Source organism: Python bivittatus, unplaced genomic scaffold (assembly GCF_059951505.1).
Source record: "Python bivittatus isolate LINGU-HERP-01145 unplaced genomic scaffold, Pbiv_v1 ctg000210_np1212, whole genome shotgun sequence".
Lineage (NCBI taxonomy): Eukaryota > Metazoa > Chordata > Lepidosauria > Squamata > Pythonidae > Python > Python bivittatus.
In genome coordinates, this window is record NW_028277053.1 from 14,536,599 (window position 1) to 14,562,568 (window position 25,970).

The window sequence follows — 25,970 nt, forward strand, 5'->3', positions numbered from 1 at the left end:
GGCAGGCAGGCAGGCAGGCAGGCAGGCAGGCAGGCAGGCAGGCAGGCAGGCAGGCAGGCAATGTAGGATCACCCTACATTTACATCCAATGCCCCAGTATTCCTGGACATATTTTTTTTAATTAGCAAGCATGTAGCCATTACTAGAAACTAATGTAATTCCACTGTTCCCCAATTATTCTCTGTCTACAGAGAATGTTAACAGGAGGCTATTACATTTTAACAGTGTTTAAAGATCAAACCATCTGTTTAAGTGTCACATGTGGATTTAGCTTAGAGTGCTTAAGTATTTTTGTGAAGTTTCCAATAATGTTCTGTTTTATAAGCTTACCATTTATGAATGGCTCTGTTGTCTGTGTTACAATTAGCAAATATTTCATATGACTATGTATTGGAACAAAGTATTGTAAACAGCTTGCAGTGTTACAAGTTTTCCAATGTGGGAATTACCTGTTATATACAACTATCTTTTAAAATGAAAACAAAGAACATTTCACATTCTATTCCAGAGTTAGAAAGACTAATTTGCACTTTAAACTCATAACCTCTACAAATTAGAAATGGAAGAATCATTAAGCCTTGTTGACTGCTGGGGGAAAAAAAATCTTCAATGTGGCACTTTCAGGTAAAATTGTTTTAAAACAGACCCAATTTGGTCTAGTGGTGAAGGCCCCAGGCTAGAGATCGGGAGACTGTGAGTTCTAGTCCCGCCTGAGGCATGAGAGCCGGCTGGGTGACTTTGGGCCAGTCCCTCTCTCTCAGCCCAACTCACCTCACAGGATAGGAGGAGGAAGGAGTATTAGGTATGCTCGCCGCCTTGAGTTATTTATAAAAATAATAAAGGTAGGATAAAAAATCTAAAAAACAAAAGTGGACAGGGAAATACATTCTGGTGCCATAATTTGCTAAAAGCAATCAATATAATTGTTTGGAAAATAGTGTATGATTGTGATCAGGAAACAAAAAAGAAGGAAAAAGAAAGAAAAAGTGGTTGAAAGAGGATGTGAACTGTAAGAGGAGCAGGTGATTTCTTCTTTGTACAATCGGACTGCAGGCCAGAGGGAGACTTTTTGTAACAGCAATCTCAATTTTACTATTTCAGACCCCAGTAGCAACATGATGATAAAACTAAAGGTGTTGAAGATGACATTTTCAGCAACAGTTTCCTTCCTTCTTAACCTTCATAAGCATATTATGCCTAACAGCTGTTTAGCATAACTATTTTGTTACTTGCTAAAAGTGACTGAAAACCTGGGAGTTTAGGAGCCAGAGAATAGATATTCGGTGGCTCTCCGTAGACTGACTACCTCAGATGTGGGCCAACAAAAACATGACACTTTATCCGCTTCACGTGTGTTCATTCCAGGGTTTTCCTTTCATGCAAAGGGGATACAGAACACCCTTTGTAGGTAAGAAGCAGAATCAAAACCAAGCAGAACCCAGCAGAGGAACTACTGGAAGGAATTAGGATAGTTTATGTCAAGCAGAAAAATTATTTTAGATATCCTTTAAAACCTTGAGGAAATTAAAGTGTTACTTGTACAAAAAACTAACCAGCTTTAGCTCAAACAAAAATTCAAGATGGGCAAACTGAACAGGTATCCCTCACTGGAGAGTTCCCCCTCAATTCTCACAAAGCCACCATCTGACTATCACCAGATGGCAGCAGAAAGATGTAGGATTTAGATTCTTTCTAATTTAAAGAATAAGACTAGAGTTGTCAAAACCGAGCACTGTATGTAGAATATAAGTTAGGCAAATACATTTAAAATCTCTTTCAAAAACAAAGTGATATAAGTTATTTAACAACAACAAAAGGATATGGACATTTTTGTCACAAATTTGTCACGTGTATCTTCAGATTGAGGAAAGGTCTCCAAATCCTTCTCAAGTTGTTTGAGCTGCCCTTCCATCTGTTTCAGGCTCTTTTCCAAGCTCTCTACTGAAACTAATTGCATGTGACACACACACATACAAATAAATCTTTGATTAATAAAATATTTTTAAGTATAAATTAATACACAGCCTACTCCAGTTTCATAAATTACCAGACTAAAAACTTAGTAAAAGCATAAACAAGTTACTTTAATCAAAACAAGATAATGCATACATGCATCTACTGCTTTAAGAAATGAAAACCTTTTTCATGGCCAATTCAGGATTATAGACATGCATCATAGAAATCAAAGATGGCTTCAAAACATTCAAAGATAGTAAGATAAATACAATTCTACCCATGGAACTCATCCTAAGAGGAAGAATGTTTTCTAAAGAGACCTTGTGTCTAAAAAGACAGTTATCTATCACCTACAAATATATTATTATTTCCAGGACTCAAACATAAGCTAGGGTATACATTTGGGTAGAGGTCCTGACCTCATATACCCACTATCCTGATCTGACCTACTTGAGATCTTCCAGTTGACGTGTTAGCTCTAGTAATTTTTTTTCCCAATTCGCTACAAATCTGTTGAGTCTGATTCACGGTAGGGTATCTTGAATGTCCTGAAATACCTAATTCTTTGACCATCAGCAAATCAAAAGTCACTATTCCTTATCAGAATATCACCTATATCCTGAGCTATCCCATAGCACTACTATCTCTTTAAAGTGGATGAACCTGTGAGACCAAATGCCAACATCCATGAAGTGCCTGCAACAGGAAATAGTGCAGGAATGGTCAATTAGATAATCCTTTCAGAATGTACTGTATATGGAAAGTTTCTAAAATACCTATGGATGTCAGAATATTCTCTTACAACAATAACATACTGTCATGGATTTCAAGCTTTCCATCTCAATTTTTTTAAGGAATCTGAGTCTTTTTATGATTCCAATTTTATTCACACCAGGAAACTAACAAACAACAAAGGCCCACCAACCAACCAACCAATAGGGACTAACAAGAAATGAAACATCTACGCTAGCTGATTACTGGTTTCACTGCCACAAAACTATTCCTTCTACTTGTAGGCATTATCACTCGCCTGCTTTCTTTCTAAATGAAAAGATAAAATAGAAAAACTTCGAGATGAAACAAATGCACAAAGATGTTGCGTCTGCAAAGCATTTCTTGGATGTGTCACAGGGAGGAGTAGAACAAATGCAAGATTTAAAAGAGGCAAGATAAAACAATGTGTAGTGTGAAAATATCATATAGATATTTAGAAAATATGACTACAGGTAAAATCAGATTTCAGATTTAATTTCTTGAAACCTTTTGCTCCAGCCTTGTAATTTTTAACCTTTTATTTCAAAGGCATGTATGGAATCCATGAAGAACATTTTAATCCCCAATTTGCTGCTTGTTGTATTGTAACACTCTTGTACTTTGGATGGTGTGATATGAAACACAATCACTTTCCCCTTAAATATTCCCTGCTAATGTAAGATAAGGGAAAATCATCTTGAAAGAAATGCAAATAGCTGTGAATGGAAATTCTTAACTGCAGGCAGAGGTTAATGCATATTGCAAAGTTAAACTTGTCCATTCGGAAATCATTCATTTTGGTCAGAGTTTAACAAAACAAAACAAAACGATCAATTTTAATACAGACCTCTACTTGCTTTGTCTAAGTGCTGCAAGTCTTCAAGAAAGCTCAAAACATTAGGATACTTTTCTTCACAGATTTCAACCAGAAAATGAAGCAGTGTTATCGTCTGATCAACTGATTTGGTATCCTTTAACTAGGCAACAATAAATTCAGAGTTAGAAGAATTAATGTATTTCAGTTTCATCTTACTACATGCTCACTTTTTATTCTCTAACTCAGCATTAGATTTAATACTGAATTCAGACCACAAGTTAAACATGACTTGGGGTGTAGACAGGTCTTAGAATGGAGACTATCTGATAACTCATAAGTTTCTTTGAGTTCTATCAGGAAAGAAAAGAGGCTGTACATTGAGAGATGAATTATGATACCTAAGTTTAAAATTCACCTGTGGGGATGATATTAAGATGCCCATCACTCTGTAACTTGACCCAAAAGGTACACATCCAGCTAGTGGCATCCATTGGGGGAGTCAAAAGGGGGAAGATGGCACATGCCTTTTCACCTGTTTTGAATACAACATGCACACACATACACACATTGCGGATGCTACTGTATCCAGTGTGAACATCAGTCCGTAATCTCTGAAGACAAAGTTAAGGCAGATATATTTCAAATTTCCCTCAAAATACTCTGCGCTTTAGAAACCTGAAGCCTTGAGAATGTGCTTATTTGCTCAATTGAAACCTTAATATTATTTAGGTTCTGAGTTTTATTGCCAATATACTACTAACATGTGGGGTACATAATGTTATGCAAAGCACAGAAAGAACTTTTATTTTCCCCCCTACCTAGTGTTTTCCTGCAGGGAAAGGGTCTGCTTTTTTGGAACAACCAAATGCTGATCCGTTGGTTGCGACAGGAATTGACCAACCAAGCCTGATGTCGTGGGCTGAGAGAGAGGGACTGGCCCAAAGTCACCCAGCCAGCTTTCACGCCTAAGGCGGGACTAGAACACACGGTCTCCTGGTTTCTAGCCTGGGGCCTTCACCACTAGACCAAACCGGCTCTCTGGCTCTCACAAAGCAAAGCACAGAAAGAGTACACCAAAGAAAGTAAACGTATGAAGAAAGAAAGTGAAATATACTTCAATCTAGGCAGCACATCAGTGCCTTCCTTATAGCAATCCATACTTTTCTATCTTTGCAAGCCATCCTTGCTTCCACCACGTCCATACACCAGCTCATGCATTATCTTTTTGAGGATCTTACCAACTCCATTCAGCCACCACCTTCTCAATCTTCCTCTTTCTCTCAATCCATTCAGTCTCCCTTCATATGCTTGTTTTGTGATTTGATCCTAATTCAAACTTAGGATAACCAAAGCCACCTCAACATGCTTCTTTCATACTGGTCATTCACTTTTGCATTCCATCTGCACTTACTCAGCATCCATTCATTCATTCTTGACCCTGCCTCTTCTCCATTTTCCCAACTTTAGGAAAGGCTACTAATTTACTCAAATCCACATATTTGCTCTAGGTAGCAGCAGCATTTTTAACTGAGAAAATGAGCAATCGTAATTCACTAAAACCACATTCATCCTGTCTGCTTCACTGAATGAGAAACATAAACATTAATTGCATAAACATTCATGTGCAAACTCTGTCGCAGTTGGTAGACAGAAGAGATATTTACAAGTACTGTATTTGCAAAAAAAGAAGCATAAACAGCGTCAGCAATATGTAAAGGGCATGACTACAGCACCAGATTCCACACCCATAGTTTGCTGAAGCACTCACTTTACATAAGGAACAGAGGTTAAATCCAAAAGTCTGTGCATTTCGCGATCCAGCATTCATATAGTTTCCCATTAACAGGACTAGTTCCAGAAGCTGACTGAAACTTCTGCTCTTCTTTATCTCTTCACAGGCTGCGCTGACAGCCATAATATCAGGCGTGATGTTATTCACTTGTTCCTCAAACTGAAGCTTAAAAAGAATAGCACTCAACCGTGGTTTCAATCTCTTTACATCGCTCATCTGGTTGAAAAGGGAAGGACAAAACCTATGTTACACTTCAGCATGGAGCAATTTTGTACAATCTTGATATATACATATGCCAAACTTGAAGCTGCAAATTTGCATCTATACATTTATTCAGAGACTGGATAAATCAAGAATGCTTGTGTGAATGCTATTAAGAACTCTCTTCCACTTCAAGGTAATTAGAATGTGTACTGTAATATGTCAAGTTTAAATTAAATATACTAAACTCATCTGAGTATTATTCATTGCTATTGGTGAATAAAGAATAAAGTTTTTTGTTACAGAACATAGTTTATTTCAAACATCTGAAAATGTGACTAGTATATAAATAATAAGTTGTATAAATAATCACAATCGGTTACTTCAGTTAATTTGTTAGGAATTAATAATTCCTATTAAATTTGTAATTTCAAGCTACACTATACATAAAATACAAAGGACTATCAACAAGTAGTGTTCAAGAAAAATGGTTCTTCCTTCCCCAATTTAAACATTCAGCTTACAGAAGTTTAAAGACACAGATATACAAAGGCATTCAACAGAAAAAAAGACCAAGTTAAGGTAGCAGGATGGTGGTACCATCTTCTCCATCAAGCGTAGAAGGGCATATCATCCAACTATCTTAGCATGGTCTTCACCCACCTACTTGCCCTCCCCCAGGTGGGTGGGCAAAAACAAAGTACTGGCTGTGTAGCCACTCATAACTGTTATTTTCTAAGAAAAGTGCCACACTATTCTTTCCCAGCAGTAACCTACGAAAATTCCATACAACTTCATCTTTATTCAACATACAAAAGTAGTCCTTGAATCTTTAACTAGAGACGTATCTGGGCTGCAAGAATCCAGTGACCATTAGATGAGTATCTGGTATCTCTCTGGTAATATCTAGGGGTTGTCTGGTTTTTCTGCAGACCAGATATTATATGCCTACTTAAACATTTCATATGATGAAGTTTTTGTCAGACTGTGAATAAATGCCATGAAAAGAACCTGGAAAACGTGGAGATACTTGAAGCCCTGAAACCTAGTATGAGACAGCCCAAGGAGAAATATCATGCATGCTTCTCTATGGATAAGCATCTTACACCTATATGTCTTCAGAGTGGCTCCATAAGGTAAGAGGTAAAAAAGGCAAACACATTTATTTTTTACTTATATTTAGTTTGTGAATGATATATGATCCATGTCAAAGAGCTTATTAGTCATTTATTTCAAACTTACTATTTATAGGCTTACTTACTTTTATAGATTATAGATTTTAATGTCATAGGAACTTTATAGTAAACACATTTTATGTATATACTTGTATTAACCAGATTATAACCCTTACTCTCATAGGTATCTTATAGTAAATTAGTTTTATGTTATAATCATCTAACATTATAGGTTGTTTCCATGTTACAGAAATATTTTATATTGTTGAGATTAACTTTGTATTGGGCTATATTTTATGTTGACCAAAGAGCAAAATAAAATTGAGTGATCGATATTTCAACCTTACAGGTGCTTGCTTACCAAACTTCTATCAGGACATAGTTGCTACAGCATTGGTGCTATGCAAGCATCTCAGATAAGATCCAAGAGGTTGTGCACAAATGAACAGTTTCCAAGAAAGTTGCACAAACCTTGCAAAAGACACAACTGCTTAATGATTCGAAAAAAGGTGCCTTGTGTGTGCTCTTACATGTTATGAAACCCCTTTTCCAGTGCTTTGAATAGCACAAGAATTTAATATAATTATTAGCATGTTTACTGCGAAACAAGTCTCAGTATGTTATAGAAGGCTTATTCTCATGTAATTATTTTAAGACATGGTAAGGTTTCCTCATACTTTTCCTCTCATACTTATAATTAGAAATTGAAAGGCAAGCAGAGTTTGTTAGCATAGCAGTAGAAGCATAGAGGCAGAAATTCAGAGATGTCAGAACTACCTCATTCACTGTCTTGATGACAAGGGCAAAGCCTTAAAATTGCTCATGTCAGGAATTAATGTTTAAGACGTTGGTTAAAAATCATATCAGAAACTTAATGTGACAGATGATTAACTCAGTCCTGACTACCAACAACCACAGAGAAGCAACTAGAAGACAACAAGAGACTCACAGAAAAGGACCAACATGAAATTCATGATATTTTGAAGAGAAGCAATCTACTTACCACAATAGCAAACTGCTCTGGTTCAGACAAACTCTTATATTCATTCTTCAACTTGGATAATTCGTTGAGTTGTTTTTGTTCAGGAAGATGCTTTATTAAATTCTACATTCCATGGAAAGATATGAAATTAAAACTTTGATAGCCTTTTCTTCACAAGTGGTTCTGTGAGGCTTTATTTTGCATAATTAGTTGGACAAACAGAAAGGAGATAACCTTCTCTTCAGTCTCGTAAGACAGCAAAGCCGAAAATATACAGTAACGGAAAAGTATTTATTACTTAAAACTTAAGTACCCCTTAAAAATCCTAAGAAATAAATGCCAAACTCAGTAGGCTATTTGTTACATTTTTTAAACTCTCCAACTGCCATATCTTAGAGAAATCTGCTCATACACACAGTATAAAAGAAACAGTTATTAAACCTCAAAAGCTTCATTGTATTAATAAAAACAGCAAGTGCAATAAATGCGGTAGATATAATCTGCCAACTTTGGTGATAATACCAAATTGTGTCGGTGTATGAACACAAAATTATGGTTGTCTGTATAGATAATAACTTTGTGCATTCTTATATTTTAATGCAAATGTGGTAGATTTTATGAAGACCTAATTATTATGAATACTTGTTTATAAAACTGTTCATCAATTTACTGCACCTGGATCATGGATTCTGATAGCTGGGTTTCATCTATTTCCAGAATCATTATTTTTATTTCTTCATAAGGTACTCGAAAAGAACCTAAGAAAATAGCTAAACACACACAGAGAGGTATTTCAGTATATTTTTATTTGAGAAAGACAAATCAAACTTAAGCACTAAAGTGTTTCTAGGAAGAACATCTTGATGTTGGAGGAGTCCAGCCTGATCGCAGTGTTTTTCACTGACTGTGTGAGAACTTACTCTCGCATCTGCTTTGGGAGGCAATACAGGTCCAATTCAAACGGGATGAATATGCCCCAAATAAATAATTATGCAAGTGAATTAAGAAAGCAGGCTGTGGCTTCCAAACACTAGGAGGGAGGGAGGGAGGGATGGAGGGAGGGGACATCGACAGGAATAGCACGAGTGACAGAATACTGGTTAGGGTGGACAGGTGGAGGAGGAGAAGTCACGGGCTGACTGGTGGCAGCAGGAATTTTGACTCCCCCCAGTGTTATCAAGGTGCACCTCATTAATTGGGGAATGAAACTAAAAGTCTTCATCAATGTCCAGAAATGTAACAAAATCCTGCCCTTAGGAGGCTTGGGTGTGATTCTTATTTGGGGTGGGGGAGTGCGCCTGCTTATTTCTAGTGGCTTTACGTCATTATTACCAATCTCTTTTACTGTGTTCTGTGTTATAGGTGTATTCCCCCACCCATTTGCGGAGAGGAGTCCTTGACCATAAATAAATCAAAGTATGTGAAGACTTCATGTATGAGTCCCTAGATTATCATCTGGCACTGCATCAGAACCAGGCTGAAATATTAGGAGGATGGGAAAAAAGCACCAGAAGGAAGGGACAGAAGAAGAAACAACTGTTGTAATAAGAGCAAAAAAGCAAGAATATTCACCGAATAAAGGTGGAAGTGCTACAAAAAACGCAGCCTAAAAAAAAGCTCAAATTTTAAAACCAAATTTAAGTTAGTGTTGTTTTAAAATGAATACTAAATATATATATATATTTTCCAACTTCTGTGCCTTCATTTTCAAGGCTCTGTTCTTTACAATACAATGTTTCCCCATTTACTCATTACTTGAAATTATTTCTGCCAAAGCCATATTACAAAGCAGAATTATATTTAAAATTTGAATTTCAAAAGTAACATTAATGCACAATGTTTCTTCAAATAATAACAGCTATTCACTTACAAAGGTTTTGTGCAATCTTTGGATCCAGGATTTTGAGTTCTTTGATTCGTTTCTTAATAGGTTTCTTCTCTTCAAAACCTTCATGTCTCTTTGCTGTCAAGAGAAATGGTGTGTGTCAATATATAGCAATGTTTATATTACTACACTTGCATAGAATTTAAACTTCCAATATAGTTTCAAATTAGGTATGTACCAAAATACTCCATTCCATTATACAATGCTCCAATGTGCTGTGAATTACTTAAGCCAGCTTCATTTATAGGTAATCCTCACTTAATGATGGTAATCAGTACTGGCAACTCCATCATTAAATGATGTGGTTGTAAAGCACATCACGTAACCGCACTGACTTATGACGGCAGTTGGGGCAGTTCCAGTTGTCATTGTTAGGCGAATCCTACGTGGTCGCAGTGTCCCATGGTCACGTGACTGCCACTTGCAACATCCTGCAAGCTTCCCTGTTGACTTTGCTTGTCGGAAGCTGGCAGCAAAGTTTGCAAACGGTGATCATGTGGCTGCAGGACACTGTGACCGTCATAATTGCAAGATGGTTGCCAAGCGCCTGAATCGTGATCACGTGACTGTGGGGATGCTGTGACAGCTGCAACTACGAGGACCAGTTTTAAGTCCCCCTCTTTCAGCGCAGTTGTAACTTTGAACAGTCACTGAGCGAGGGCTACCTGTATTCAAATCTCAGTACTGAACAGCAAACAGTCCTTCACATTGCTCTGTCATTGTACTGATGGCTTGTGATGCATCAGGCCTTATTCAAGCAGAACCATCCTACCTGCTGCCACCTTTATTTCTCGTTTCAGCTAGTAATGAACAAGAGCTATATTGTCATGAAGTGGGCCACTGAGAAACAGAAGCGTTATCTGCATATTTACAGAAAATCTTTCACTTGCCAATGCTGTTTGTTTTTAAGATTTAAGAAAACAAGCCAGTCCAACAAATACAGTACCGAACAAGTTGAAATGCTACAAAATACTAGATTACAAAAAACCAAAAACCCTGAAAACATGAGAAGGATGATTATTGAATGAAAAATACACGAGTACTACCACCTGACACCTTAAACATGGGTATTGAAATTATAAATATAGCACACCAAAGCCCTAGGGAATCAGTGACATGTTATTGTTAGATAAGTATTCAAATTTTACCAGTTGCTGACAAGGCATCTACAGAATGTTATCCTGAATAAACTCAGGGTAATGATGAGGTTTCTTAGGGATGGAAAATGGGATCATATTTCATATTTGGAACTGGGTATTCATGATTAGCTGGAATATTAGGTTCACTGATCGTGAATGAAGAATTCCACACAACCTACTTCCTTAGAAGAATTCAACTGACACTCTTTGTCCAAGGAAAGTGTTTATGTCTGTCTATAGGCGTATGGGTTATGCACAAGTTTCGAACTCTATTCATCTTTCCCATGAAGATTAATACTATCTAATGAATGATCATGTTAATAAAAATATAGGGCAAAAGGACAAAATAGAAAGGAAATATAAATTATCTTCACACCAAAACAAGTCAACCATGGCAACAACTTATTCCTGTTTTTATTTATTTACATGTATTTATATATGGTTCAGCTGCCAAGATTGTTTTGTTTCAACAAACCAGTTAGTAGAATATGTAGAGCTGTGTTTGGCTACCACTTACATATTAGGTAGAAGGTTTGATCTCAACTCTTGCTTCTTAACAAGTTTATGGGGAAAAGACAGCCAAGTGATAGAATGATGCACATAAACACCAAGAGGAAAGATAGGCAGAATGAACAAGCACACAGAAAGTACAAGCACAAGGTCACTAAGCAAATTTTTGAACCTGGCCACTACTTCAGTTATAAATGTCTACAAATATTTGGGATTCTTAAACTGAACCATAATTTCAGTATTCATTTGAACCAAGCCAATATAATTGAATAGTTACCACCCCTGAACATCACATTTTCAGAGAACGTAGTGATAGAATTCACTTTTTGCATTTTCTGTACTGAGGTCCTTAAACTATTTTCAATTTGAATGTAACTTGTAATACTCTCCTTTGGTCATTATTCCTTCTAGGTTTCAGTATATTAGATGGGAGAATTATTTTTCAAAAGGGCTTAGCATACCTTAAAAAGAACTAGCACAGCACAATCAGATACCCCAAAAATTATTGGTTGTAACCAAAATACATGATATGTTTTCTCAACTTTGAGTCATACTTTCCATAGTCTATAATATATTTTAACAGTTCAATGAAGATATTTCTGCAGTAAATACATGCTTGTCTTAATTGCATTATACAAGGACAGCTTAAATGGAAAAGTGAATAATACTATTGGCTAAGTTCTATTCCATGTGTTGCAATTATAAATGATTGTAACCTCAGTTATGAATGTAACGATTATCAAGTGACATGGATAAGTACTCATCAACTGTAGTGACAAGTGCTGCAGATCTTTATTGAAAATAAAATAGGCTCATTTTCTAAAAGAACAATTTTAAATCAGAAAAATCGGTTAGTTACCATTTTTCTGACAAGAAAAGGTAAGTTCCAGCTTGCATAGCAGATCAGTACTTTCATACTTTCCATCATTTGCCATTATCCAGAAACAGTTTTCAGTCATTTCATGTGGTCTAATCTGCAAAGGCAATATAATATGATAATTTCATGTTATCTTTAATGCCATACTTTGTAGGGGTGCAAAAAGTGTCATTTATGGCAATGTGAAGGCCACCAGCCATCTACAAGCTGCATACATTTCTCAGTGGAACTAAACTGGTCTCTTCTGGAGGATGTGGGTAGATTTATAGGATACAATGTGTGTTTTTAACTCTTTCAGAGTCTTTAAAACACCTAATTCCCCATCAAAAAATCAGGTTTACTTTTAGTGCTATCACCACTCCCTTTTGAAGTGTGGCTTTCAACTGGTTGTAGCCCAAAAGAAATCAGAAGTTTGTTTATATATTTAAAAATATTATTTGATGTCCAACTCCCAGTGACTCTGGGTGGTTTAAAAATTGTTACAAAAAACATTAAAACAAGTTGTGTACTTCTGACCTAATTCCAAATGATCAGCTACAGAAATAGGATATTCCTCAACAGATGAACACTATTCATTAGAATGCTAGTATAAGGGCAAAAAACATACTATGGATATTTGGATTGTTGAGGATATCTAAACCACAATAGCATGGACATCATCATCTTTAAATAGATTCATGAAGGATTATTACTGAACCGAAAAGTCAGATAAGTTCAAAGCACAAAGCAACAATTGCCTTCAAAGGTATCACAAAGTGAGAATTATTTATAATGGCAGCCCACTGAAAATTAAGAAGCTGAGGAACAATGAAGGGGGAAGAAAAGCTGATGTCCCTAGCTGTGAAATTGGAACTGCCAAGTCAGTATCTGCATGATATCAACCCAACACCCACCAAAGAATAATGGCGCTGGTAAGCTGCAGCACTTTCCTCCTCTCCAGTGTAGCGTCTCCGTTGCAACTGCTTGCTATGTCTTAGATTAAAAACTAAGGTGTAATTGGTTAGCTTCTTAGAATTTATTTCCACAGTGCAGTGTATGAGATACTTTGTGTCCTTGTCTTACCTTGGACCAGTTGAGTCTTTTCATGGTCACTTCAGGCTTAAACTCTTTTTTAGGCTTCAGTCCAAAAGGCAGCACGTGAGGAGGAGGAGGAGGAGAGCACTGGCCTCCAGGCAGTCCATGTAACATAGGTGGGGGTGGGGGAATACCCAAAGAAGGATGGTTTTTTGAACCATTAGCGAAGGAAGGTGGTAATGGGGGTGGAGGAGGTGGAGGTGGAATACTCCCAGTGGACGATCCTAAAGCTGGTTGTAAATCTGATGGGGCATCAGCTGATGGAACCAGATGTGTGGGTCCTTCAACAGATGTCAGCAGACAAGCATTAGTTGAGCCATTCTGAAAAGAAGAAATTGTTGATGTTTTGAATTTAACACTTTGCATAGTAAGTGTGCACTCACACACTGTCTCTTTCAAAACAATAAAATACAGATCAATAAATTCCACCATAGGTAAATTCAGTTCAAGAATGGCTCCCCTATATATAATACATTACACAACAAGGCAAACAGACATTTAGAATATGGTTTCTAAGGGAAAAGGAAAATTGAATGGATGGGTGAAAGGATTCAAATAGAAATCAGAAGTTTTCCTAATATACTGGTTCCATTCAACAGCCAGGGTATAATGGGGTGGGAGGACACAGGACACAAATTGTAAGCAAGTAGTTTTTAATAACTGTAATGTTCTAATGATTCTAACTCTTTATTTTTTCTTACTTTTATATTCTTTACTCTTTCTTTTATATATTAAGAGTAACCTTTATTCTTTTAAAAAGAATTCATTGCAATTTATAATTTCATAATTTTATTGTGTGATCCCTACTGTGTTATTTGTTATCCTGATATTTGTATTGTGCATAAAGTTTAATAGTGAGTTTTGGGATCAAACATATCAGGTATCTTTAATCATTTATGAATGTGGAAAAACCATTAACTTAATCACATTTGTAAATTCCTTGTTATTTACCTGATTCTATTTCTATATTTTTCTATTTTTTCTTTCTTGTAAGTGTGAGTATGAGTATATATCCTAAATAAATTCTACCATAGGAATACTCAAGGACTATCTTGCCCTAAGGTGAGAAATTATGTATATTTCACCTTTTAATTTAGCTTGTGTTGGTTTTTAAAAGAAAATGTCAATTATTGTAAGGTTTCTATCTAATCCATTTTGTTTGGTTCACTGAAAAGCAACAAATAAGGATATTTATTTTATAATTTTTAAATATATAAACTAATTTAAAATATACTGTTTCAAGAAAGCCCTAAACCTCAATGTACTGCCTCATAACCACAATAGCCACTTCTGTCTGATCTGCCCAGGGGTACAACTTGACTTTTTTTTTAAAAGAAAAAATCATATTTCACTACAGGGCTTATAGCATTTGCATTTCCAGACTCACAACAGACAACATCCCAAAAGGGAATATCATCCATCAAAAGTGCAATTAATTTGAAGTAGCTCACAGATGAGATGGGATATCCAGCAGACCAACAAGGAAGGAAGGGAGGGAGCGAGGGAGGGAGGGACGACAGTAACTGATCACAAACTGATGACAAATTCTTTAAAATAAAATAACAAACATAAGTAAGAGGAACTCAAGGGACAATCTTGGCCAGTATTCTGTTACATAATGGCCAAGGAGGTACATTCAGGGAGGTCACAAGAACAGAGGGCAATAACTCTCTTTCATCACTACTAACTACTAGCTGGTATTTAAAATGTGCCCTACATGAAGATAAGCCACTGAATTTGTATAGCCCCCTTTTAAGACTGACTAAATTTGTAGGCATTGCTATATCTGAGATAGCATCTTTCATTGTCTAGCTACATATAAAAAAATAAAAAAACTTGTTAGCTAGCAACAGTCTAGGAATCTTCAGATAAAGCAGAAAAATGCTGTCTGTATGCTCTTACAGATGTGTAAGTCCCATTCACATTTAATGACTATTTCGCTAACAGACATTTCCCCCTCTATTAGTCCATTAAACCAAGGGGTTACTGTACTTCCATTTTATTAATCTTGAACCTGCCTGCATTTGGTTTAAGCAGTGATCTGGAGTTCTAAGCACTATAAGAGAGGGAGGAAAATGCCATATTTTCTACACTATGCATGCTTTTATATGCATGGATCCTCATTCCTGTTACAGAATGCTTCACTATAAAACAGAGCAACTCCGACTACTGTTGTCTTTCTTCATACAGGAGCAATCCAGCACTAACACTTCCAGCAATACCATATCCTGTGTTGACTCTTGCAATGGACTTCACTGGGGCCACTGCGTCATCTACAATGTCTAAATGAGCAGTCCTAGCACAGACTGCTTATTCCAGGCTACATCTGACTGAGGAGGTGGACACTAACACTCTTTGGCATATTATGATGAAAGTCAGCTTAGGGAAAAAGCCATTTTCAAAGAGCCAGTGAAGGTGATAAGGGAATTGCTTAATATTCCCATTAGTATAGTTTTAAGGTTAAACGTAACTATGCTTCTTCTAAATTCTGAGAAACATACATAATTATGAGATAACTGGCATGTCTCAAAAGATGGTCTTCTGTCCCATCAGACAGCTCAAGATAATCCTTTTTCTTCTCCTAAGACTTATCCACCTGATTATTTTTTCTTCTCTAATGGAAAGAGCGCAAGATGAGCAAGATGTTGGTAATGATGAAAATGAAGATGAAGGACAGAGATGCAAGATGCTACATTCCATCAACTGTACATCTGGACAAAGAAACATAAAGTATAAAGTGTCACTAGGCTGAATAACAAGAAAAAAAATTGTTATACCACCTCAGAAGATGGAAAACAACTTGCAAGACTCTTTAGAAGCCAAGAAGCACCAAAAGGAACTAAACTGTTGCTATCTGTGTCACATCACACTACCAAAAATATGAGAGTCTATACAAACAATATTCTGAGGAATTTCTATTATGAGAGATGTATAACAACCTGGACCATTAAAATGGAGGCAAATTAATTTAGAGCAAACCACTGGAGCAATGTGTCTGTCAACCAGTAGCTATCCCCTCCTTCCCATTTTCACTATTCTACAACTGCATTTCAAGTGCCATAGCCATCATTCTCAACAAAAGAGCTGCTTCCAACACAAGCCTTTCGCACCAAGGCCAGAGGCTGGAAGAACTGAAAAATCACCACCATTATGTACTTCTTATTCAGAAATGACAGAACATAAGGAATGGAAGCCTTTTATTAATTTTCATAATATTAATATAGTAGCATAACATATAAGCTTCTTGTTAATTATTCTAACTGCATAAACAGTATATTATGAATACAGATTTTTTTTACCTCATTTTTATAAGCTTTTCTTCCAGCTTCAAGGAGACTAATCTTTTCTTCAGTCTTCTGAAGCTGTGCCTTTGTCTCTTGATGAGCTACAAACTCTTTTTCAAACTAGAACATAAATGAGAAGGTACTGTATATCATTAAATTTACTGGTGTAATTGTTCATTGCCTTGAGTATTTCCATGCTATATTGCCTAGATTTACATATTATGCAATCTTAAGTGGCTCTGGGGAGGTATGAAATATCAAACTGACTTTTACTTCAAAACCAGGGAGCGAGATGGATTGGATTCTGCTTTCCTCTTGACAAGTACATTGATTTTCATAGTCTTTTCTTAAAACTGCATTACTGGTGTCTATGCAGGAAAAACTGTTACACCAGTTCCAGGTTGCTGTAAAGATATTTGTTGGATATTTTCAACAAATTAATCCACTGGATTCAAGACTACTTTCATCTCATCCTTAATATTATGCTATTTTAAATGCTAACCACCACTTCCCTAAAGGACACCAGTTTATTAGATTGGAAACTGGCACTTACTCATGGCACTATTAGGCAAGCAAAGGGTTTTATTACCACTGTGATTTTCTTCTTTACCAGAAGACAAGTGCAATGTGTGAAGACTTCCATAATTAGTCACACTAGCCACTTTTCTTTTCCTTGAATTTAATATGAATCTGGGGAAGTGACATCTAACAGCCGTATCCTTTAAACTGCTACATAAAGACCACACCTTATACAGTTTAGTCCAGGCATGGGAAACCGCTTGCCCCATTTTTAATTAATTTGTACTAGATAATAATTGGCCTCACCCCTTCAAGTGACAACATGTTTCTAACCATATCCTTTTTGTCCCTCTTTAGGAAGTTCTTAAGGATCAAGGCCACCAAACCTCCCAACAATAGCCAAAAAATTTGGACCTGTCCGTTTCAGGGATGCTCTGGGGGGCACAACAGAGGGTGCTGGGAAGCCACACGTTCAAATTCCCTTGGTGTAGCCTAATAATTCCAGTAACAAAGACAATTTATCTTGCAACAGGTCCTACTGTAGAATAGCAGATGCCTGGCTTTTTTATAGCAATGCTGTTTTTGACACAGTACATAAATAAGAGTTATATTGGTGGAACATGACTGAGACACCTGAGAACTGTAGTTTAGTAACAAATGGAGGGACACAAATTTTCCACCCAGGATTTAGAAGAACTGTTGAACCATCATGATTTTTCCTTAGTGAAATTTCTTAAAACATTTCCTCAATATTTCTTCCAATCATAACAATATCTGTTTGTTTTGCATCAAATAAAAGGAAGCAAAGATGAAAGCTAAGAAGCTGATGTACAAACACTGTTACTGATAAATGCACACTCCAAGGGCCAGAAACACATAATAAACTGTTTGATTGAACTCTTGATACTTTATTGAAAAGCAGCTGTAGCATCCAGCTGTGGATCAGGGCAGCAGTAACATTTCACAATCAAAATCCCTTCCAGCTATTATGTTTTAGAAAGGAGGGGGGAAAAGTGGCCATCTATTTTGGATCAAACAACTAGGTTTTAAACTAAAGCTAAAATGCAGAACTCTATTTTTGTTATCATGCCTCTTATAAAATAACCTTGTTTCAAGTCTGAGAGATTAGAAGTCATCCAGACATTAAAATCTGTAGGTTTGTAAATAAAACTTCTCTAAAATTACTCACCTTTTTCGAGAATTCTGAAGCTTTTCCTTCAAGTTCTTCCATTTTCTTCTGTTCAATACAGATATCTAGCAGAAAACAGTCTATATAAATCTTCTACATAGCTTTTACTGCCTTACCAGTCTCAGAGAACAGTCAATAGCAAGAGTAAGATTTATGTTAACTCATACCCAACCTTGAGATCAAACAAATCTGTACAGTCAGTATATCAAGAAAGATTACTTAATTATTTTAAGTAGAAACAAATTTTTAAAAAACCTGCTTCCATTAACGACTGACAGCTATGCAGCTAGTTTCAAACCCCAATGACTAAAATTTTCATAAAGCACTTTAAAAATCATTGTGTAAACAAAAAACATGTTAAAAATCATATTTTAACCTATGCAAAACTATTGGCTTGGAGAATACTTTGGGGCGAACAATTCAGGAAGAGCAAGGTGGAGGCCAGAAATATCATTTTGGATGTATTTCCTCCATAAGTATCAGAGAAGTTCGGCAATAACATTATATATTTTGATAGATACTCAAGGAAATGGCATTTGTAAGTGTGTCAGGATCACGAAAACATGTATTGCAAGTAGGTACACTGAGGTGGTGAGGATCTGGATGGGGAACAACAGGCTTCAGCTGAACCCTGGCAAGACTGAGTGGCTTTGGGTTTGGGGGCCTCATGGTTCTAGGACTATGTCATATTTGGTGCTGGATGGGGTGGCACTGCCCCAGGTAGACCCACTGTGTAATCTGGGGATCCTCCTGGACCCACGATTCCTGCTCGAAGAGGTGGTAGTCAAGGCTAGGAGGGCCTTAGCACAGCTTTGTGTTGTGCACCAGTTGCACCCATTCCTAGATCGGGAGGCCCTGCTCATGGTCACTCATGTCCTAGTCACCTCCAGATTGGACTACTGTAATGCGCTCTACATGGGGCTGCCCTTGAAGAGTGTCTGGAAGCTTCAACTGGTACAGAATGCAGCAGCACGGGCAGCTATGTGCACTTCCATAACAGCATATCACACCTCTGCTCCGCGAGTTGCACTGGTTGCCAGTCTGCTTCCGGGTCCAATTCAAGGTGCTGGTTTTAATCTTGAAAGCCCTTCATGGCATAGGGCTAGGTTATCTGAGGGACCACCTCTCCCCGATTACATCTGTCCACCCCATCAGATCTGGCAGAGAAGGTATGCTTCGGGTCCCATCTGCTAGAGACTTACATTTGGCAGGTCCTAGTAGGCGGGCCTTCTCTGCCATATGCCACCTTATGGAACATTATCCCCCTCAAAGTGAGGTTAGCTCCATCCTTGTTATTGTTCCATAAATCCCTCAAGACCTGGCTATGTCTGCAGGCCTGGGGATCCCAGAGGATTGGTAACATTTTAAGATGGGTCATATCTACTCTCGCCTGTGCCTGGTGGTTTGTATTTTTAATAATTGATTGTTTTACATTTTTAATAATCCTTGTTTTAAAATATGTATTGTTTTATTTAATTATTGTATGCTACCCAGACTCACTTTCTGTGAAATGGGCGGCTATATAAATTTGCTAAATAAATAAATAAAATAAAATGGCCTCCCATCTCACGAATGTGACCCTGGGTGGCGTACAATGATACAATAACAGTCCCTATGAAATCTGGGCAGGAACTCATTTTTTAAAAATATAATCTTTCATATGAATATAAATATGTAATACAAATAACCTACCCAGTATGTGACTGAAATTTACATCCAGCCTTTTTCGGTAACTAAAATCTGGGTCCAGACCACTTCGATGTAAGACTACCTGTGAAACACACTCTTCGATTAACTTGAAATACAAAGGTCTAAAGAAATGACAAGAAAAGTATGTATTTTAATTATACACTTCTGAGATGATATTACTTTTAATGCAGCACAACTTATTCATACTCTAAGGTTGATATGAGCTAGGATTTAAGACTTCTGTCAGTCTTCTCAAGACTGAACCCTGGCTAACGTTAACTGGAGAATAATTAAATATGTCTCAGAAACAGGACTAAGCAGGATGGAAGTTTGCGAACCCATGATCCATCCTATCACTTGACAAAGCGCCTACAAAATCTGACAGAATATCAGCATGCCTCTCAGTGGGGAATGTCAGGAAAAATGAGCTTCCCTTACGTCCTGCATAAGAGGATTATGGAAGTAGGACAACTGGACATGCTTTGCTCTGATCCAATACAGCTCTGTTTATATTGATGTTTTCCTTGGATGTCTGTAGGCATCTAGTTCATCATTGTTCAAAACAGGATGCTGGATTAGATATACCAATGTTTTTCAAACTTGGCAACTTGAAGATGTGTGGACTTCAACTCCCAGAATTCTTCACATCTTCAAGTTGCCAAGTCTGAAAAACAGAAACAGACCATTGGCCTGATCCAGGAGAGCTCTTATTAGGCTGTGTGAACCAACATTTCACTTTGCAAAGCAGTCTTGACTTCAATTGCTGGGGTGAAGTTTTGCCACAAAAGAGAAAAGCAAGTAGCTTTGCTTTGGTGCTCCACCACAGTATCATGGCCACTCACTTCATTTCAGTGGGTGTATTTTCTGTGCCCACGTGCAAAGGATTGCTGAAAAATGCCGTTTTGCTTTGCAACTAAGGAACACTCCACTGAGGGCTCAAAGCACAGTGCCCCCACATATTTTTAATGTTTCTTACTCTCTTATGTCTACTCCATATACCATTTTCTTTGGTAGGCTTCTCTGCGCTTCTTCCTACTTCCATTTATTTTTGCCATGTAAAAATCTACTGATTCAAGACTTGAATCGCAAGTCTTTATCCCACAACATTTATCTCACAACATTAATTAGAACAATTACAAAAGTGCTTATATGAAAAGACTCTTGTTTCTACCCATTTCTACCCACAACATTTTACAGTGAACACCAACTTCTATCATACAAGGTTTAATGTTGGGTAAATAACTGGGTAGAAAAGCACTTCAAAAAGGAAAAAAAAAAAAGTAAAACCAACAGAGGAAATAAATATGCTATCTGTCAGTCTTCAGGGACACTGATCATCTGTGCGATAAACATGTTAACAGAAATTAATGTTTGAAACTCAGTGAGCAGCAACTGGCAGTCTTGAACAAGAGATTTACACCTCTGAATGTCAAGCTGTTTTTTACTTTCCAAGTGTTCTTGTTCCTTTATATATGAATGCATTTAAATGGCCTGCCTTTTCTCTGTGAGCTCAAGATGGCCTAGGTTGGGTTCTCTTTGAATGTTACTTCATAATAAAGATCCTGCAAGGTAGGTTGGGAGAATGTCTGGCCCAAAGTCATCCCTCCCCAGTAAGATTTTCGTTCAAGGAGAGGCCTGAAACTAGGTGTCTTTAGTCAAAGTCTAGCACTTCACTCATCTCATTATAACACCTTCTCGCAAAGTCACTGTTTTATTTAAATTACCTACTCATACAATCAGCGTAACGACAGAAGAGGAATATTTCCAGAAAAATCAGTTTGGTTCCACCACAGAAATCTCTTTCTTTCTCAAAATCATAGCTAAGATTATATTACCCATTAAGAAAATTAATCACAAATACTTCCTTATGCCAAACCCAAATTATAAAAACCCAGCTCACTAGCAGCCTTAGAACCAAGACAGCCTTTCTCTGGCAAGTTTCTCCACTATCCTGAAAATTAAATCCAGAGGCCACATACACAGCCTGCCCACACCTTTCTTGTGACTCCACACCATTGGGAAAGCCCAACATTTAGAGACCTATTTCTGTATTTTGGGGGAGCTACAAGATTTTAAGGAAGAACATTTCAACCCTTAAACATTGGGAAATTTTCTCTCAAATTAGGCTATGGCTCTTGACCTGCCACACTTGACTTGACAAATGTTGCACAAATCTACTTTAAACTTCAGATTTGAAAGTCTTCTATGAAACTTTATGTAATGAAATGTGTAATAGATTACATAATATTTGATACTCCATAACAAATATCCAAATAGGAGCTTCAGCCAATTTTCATACTATATGATTATTTCCTTACCGTATAAAATGATCGTTTCTTATCAGCAAGAGATGTTGCAGTATAGAAAGGAAGTGGCTCTCTGCATTTGTATCCTTAACAGTATTCCACAGTATATTATAAACATCATTTGCATCAGTAATCAAATTAAGGATAAAATATCAAACTTGGTTTATAAATTATAGATTTCAAGATGAATTTAGATTTTTGCTGCAGCTGTTACATAAAATAATGGAGTTAGGTAAAATAATTTACATAAGTTGTTATGTAAAATAATAACGTGAAATGTTTTAAGTTTGTGAGGAAAATTGATTCATGTATTTGGCCCAAAATGAGGCATCCACCACAAACTATGATTTTTTTCCAAGAACTTCTTGGAACAACATAGCAATTCTTACTGTATATCCATAATTCCCACCTTTATCTATCACAAGATAATGAGAACTGTTGTCAAAGTTTAGTTGACCACATAAGTTAATTCAACTAAGAATCACAAAAATGATATCACTGTTTGGATGCTTGCCAGCAAGTCTGGTTTAATTGTCTGCAAATTTCCAGTTTTTCTTTAAAGGATATTCGAATTCTGATCTGATATCATCTAAACGGTGAGAAAATTCAATCATATCTTCTTCTTTGTGTTCACTGAACACTTTCAGCTGGATATCCAAAGCATCATTCCTTATACATCTTAGCATCTGCAGTGGAAAAGCACCAACAATACTGTAATTAATAGCTGCATATTAAAATGAGTTATTTTGAACAAAATTCATGTATCAAAAGCTAATATATTTGGGGAATATATGCTATTCAAATATATAGTTTGTGAAACAATTTTTACAGGCTAGAGTTTGTTCTGTCTTAATAAATAATTCCACAAGACATTTCACACAGCTCCTTCTCATCCCAATCTTCTAATTTAAATATTAATTCACACATACACATACTTACCGGCAGTTGCTCTTTCAATCCACATCGCATAAATTCATTTCGAATATGGAGTCTGAAGTCCAGGTCATCAGGAGTTGTAATCAGGGCATTGATGAACTGCATACAAGCTATCTACAAAATGCAACCATTTTAATCTGCAGAATTTAGCCTTCATTTGTTTATGTTATTGCCTTCATAGTATGTTCTGACTGTGAAACATCCAGAAAAAACAGACCATTCAGCCATAGCCACCAATGACTTAATATTTTATTGCTATGAACGTTATGAAATTTTCATATCATGAACAAATGTCTCTGTATAGTTGGGAGAGTGTTACCTGTAAAAATAATGTTAATAAAAAGAGAATGCCTATATATAATTTCAGGGGCTTATTCAACGTTTCCATTTTTATCTGTCAAAAGAAAATCAGTCAACACATCTACAGACAAACTTAAGAAATGGTAATGAATATATTCAAACTTCTTTTTATTTTAAATCCAGGTTATTCAAATTTCACAAATACTGGATAAACACAAAATTCCAGTGAATTGTTCTTTATTTAAAACAAAATATTATATTTAAAACAACAGAAGGTGCCCCTGCTATTACAGTTAAGAGAATTTTAAGGGCTAAAACTGAAGTGTAGCTACTGCATTTTTTAGGTAATCAGGTGGCATTGTCTGTCTTTCTAGATGACACCGATAGGCAGTATGTATAGGAATGTTGTGTTCAAAAAAGAGATTTGATATCATATCTCCTCTGCTGAAAAAACAAAAGCAATTAACTGTATCTTTCATAGAAAAAAATGGAACCAGTGTCCCTCCCCTCCAAAATCATGATAGCACAACCTTAGGATGAAACCTGAGTTTGTCACGTCATTATTTAACTGAAAGTATCTATGCAGTTAGTTTTTCCAACCTGGCAAGTGATTAATTAGAGAAGTTGCATAGGACAGACCATTCCCATTTTCTGAGTGTAACAGCCAGTTTAATGAATGACCATCCCACTGCTAGGAATTCTAGATACAGTCGTGTGAAAAAGAAAGTACACCCTCTTTGAGTTCTATGGTTTTACATATCAGGACATAATAAAAATCATCGGGTAATTGATATGATGATCCTTCTGTTCTGATGTCCATCAGCAACTGTCTGTCAGATTCCATAATATCATCCTCATCTGGTGTCTGGATGTAGGCTTCCCTTGGTTAAGTACTAACCTTAGGCCGAAATGTTTTCTTGTAAAAACCCATGATTTAATCCATAACTGCAATTCTGGAGTCAGTTATTGAAGTGGGGCATGTTGAAAAGAAAAGTATTTGTAATGTCCAAAAATTTCTTTTGTAAGGTAGCCCTGATCAACAAGCAATAAGCATTTTGAGGGCCACTGCAGCAGCTGCTTCTCAAACTGGAAAGGTGGCTTGAGAATTAAGTCCTTAGGGCCACCACCAAGAAATATAATAAACCCTACATCACCGATATCTTTCTTTCAGTAATTTTCATTTTGGGGATATGGTCCTTTGTGTGACCAGTTCTGGCACTGAAAAGATTTTCCCCGTGTACTGGACAATTCTCTACCTTTTAAGTGATTCCTGCCAAAAACATTGATGCATGATTTCACAAAGCAACAGTCTCACTCAAGACATCAGTACTGCAGCCTGCTACATGCTTCACGATGCTGATCTTCTGATTCAACTTCAGACTTCTGTCATGAATACATTTGCTTATTCTTTCTTGTGTGTGGAAAGCGAGCAAAAAAAAGAAGCAGCTGCCTTTTCCCATGAAAGATGCTGGTACCTTAAATGTGTTATTTATCTGTTTGAAAGGAGAGGGATTTAATGGAATTCACCACTAACTGCATCTAGTTTGTGACCTTCCCTCACTGGCTCTGAATGCATTCTGCTTTTGGTTCAGTTTTGAATATTGAATCCTGGAACAGGAACTGACATTTTCCCTGTTATTTTATAAAGAAATTCCAATTACTTAGTCATGAGGAGTAATGAAACTACTGTCTGCCCTGCCTGCATGGCAGACTACTGGACCTTAAATTCTCAAGAAAAGATGTTTTTCTGAGTAGTACAGCAGATTAGAAGGACCAGATCTCATATTTGTTTTTAGTTAAGCTGATTCCATAATATTTGTATTAATAAGTATCAACATTCCATTAGTCCCACAAAGTCAACATAAATCATTCTACAGATATTTGTCTGTCTAGCTACATCCAGGATTGAAGAATTGCTCTGGGCTTTCTTTTTCTTCAAGTCCACTTACTAGATTAGTGGCATTTATTGGCTTTAAAATACCACAAAAAGTATTACTTACTTGCAGATGGACTGAATTCTCCTCAAGACCCTTCAGAATGGGGCAAAATCGGTCAGTACCTCTCTCTTCTGCAGCTGTAGTCAAGGCTTTCAAAATTTTTTCAAGGCTGAAGGGGGTAAGTAAATAAATAAGAGGGAGGGAGACCTATTATTATGGCTGATGTGGGTCTTCCGGGCTGTGTGGCCGTGTTCTGGAAGTTTTGGTTCCTAACGTTTCGCCAGCATCTGTGACCAGCATCTTCAGAGGACAGGAGCACAGACAGGAGCAGTTCTGTCCAACCCAACTGCACAGAGGGAACTGCTGCTGTCTGTGCTGCTGTCCTCTGAAGATGCTGGTCACAGATGCTGGGGAAACGTTAGGATCAAAACTTCCAGAACACAGCCACACAGCCCGGAAGACCCACATCAGCCATTGTATTCCGGCTGTGAAAGCCTTTGACAATACATAGACTTATTTATTAGTTGACAATTAAACAGACATGAATACTTAAGCCTCACATCTTAAATACATTTACTTCAAAGGTCTTGCGGTCAGGAATAAATTATCAGGCCATCTCCCAGAAGCTTCCAATCACCAACCAACCACA

At 36.9% G+C, this 25,970-nt stretch overlaps 1 protein-coding gene and 1 long non-coding RNA gene across 3 annotated transcripts in view; one reads left to right on the forward strand and one right to left on the reverse strand.

Annotated features, from left to right (window-relative positions):
- LOC148216169 (uncharacterized) overlaps positions 1-9,271 on the forward strand; it is a 58,736-nt gene extending 49,465 nt beyond the window's left edge. The window contains exons 4-5 of one of the 2 annotated variants that reach the window (XR_015795919.1): positions 6,494-6,655; positions 9,039-9,271. This is a non-coding gene — a long non-coding RNA (uncharacterized LOC148216169). Of the gene's footprint in view, positions 1-4,348; positions 4,486-6,493; positions 6,656-9,038 lie in introns of those variants that run through there. The other variant, XR_015795920.1, reaches the window with a different exon arrangement.
- DIAPH3 (diaphanous related formin 3) overlaps positions 1-25,970 on the reverse strand; it is a 108,732-nt gene that overhangs the window by 58,375 nt on the left and 24,387 nt on the right. Inside the window, exons 9-23 of the mRNA XM_088139512.1 lie at positions 25,385-25,490; positions 23,088-23,198; positions 22,716-22,834; positions 22,161-22,277; positions 19,846-19,964; positions 18,154-18,218; positions 16,461-16,565; positions 13,150-13,482; positions 12,070-12,184; positions 9,547-9,639; positions 8,352-8,446; positions 7,698-7,799; positions 5,295-5,534; positions 3,557-3,686; positions 1,822-1,947 (exon numbers count right to left, since the gene is read on the reverse strand). Of these exons, the coding sequence (XP_087995638.1) occupies positions 1,822-1,947; positions 3,557-3,686; positions 5,295-5,534; positions 7,698-7,799; positions 8,352-8,446; positions 9,547-9,639; positions 12,070-12,184; positions 13,150-13,482; positions 16,461-16,565; positions 18,154-18,218; positions 19,846-19,964; positions 22,161-22,277; positions 22,716-22,834; positions 23,088-23,198; positions 25,385-25,490 (1,976 nt within the window). The remainder of the gene's footprint in view (positions 1-1,821; positions 1,948-3,556; positions 3,687-5,294; positions 5,535-7,697; positions 7,800-8,351; positions 8,447-9,546; positions 9,640-12,069; positions 12,185-13,149; positions 13,483-16,460; positions 16,566-18,153; positions 18,219-19,845; positions 19,965-22,160; positions 22,278-22,715; positions 22,835-23,087; positions 23,199-25,384; positions 25,491-25,970) is intronic.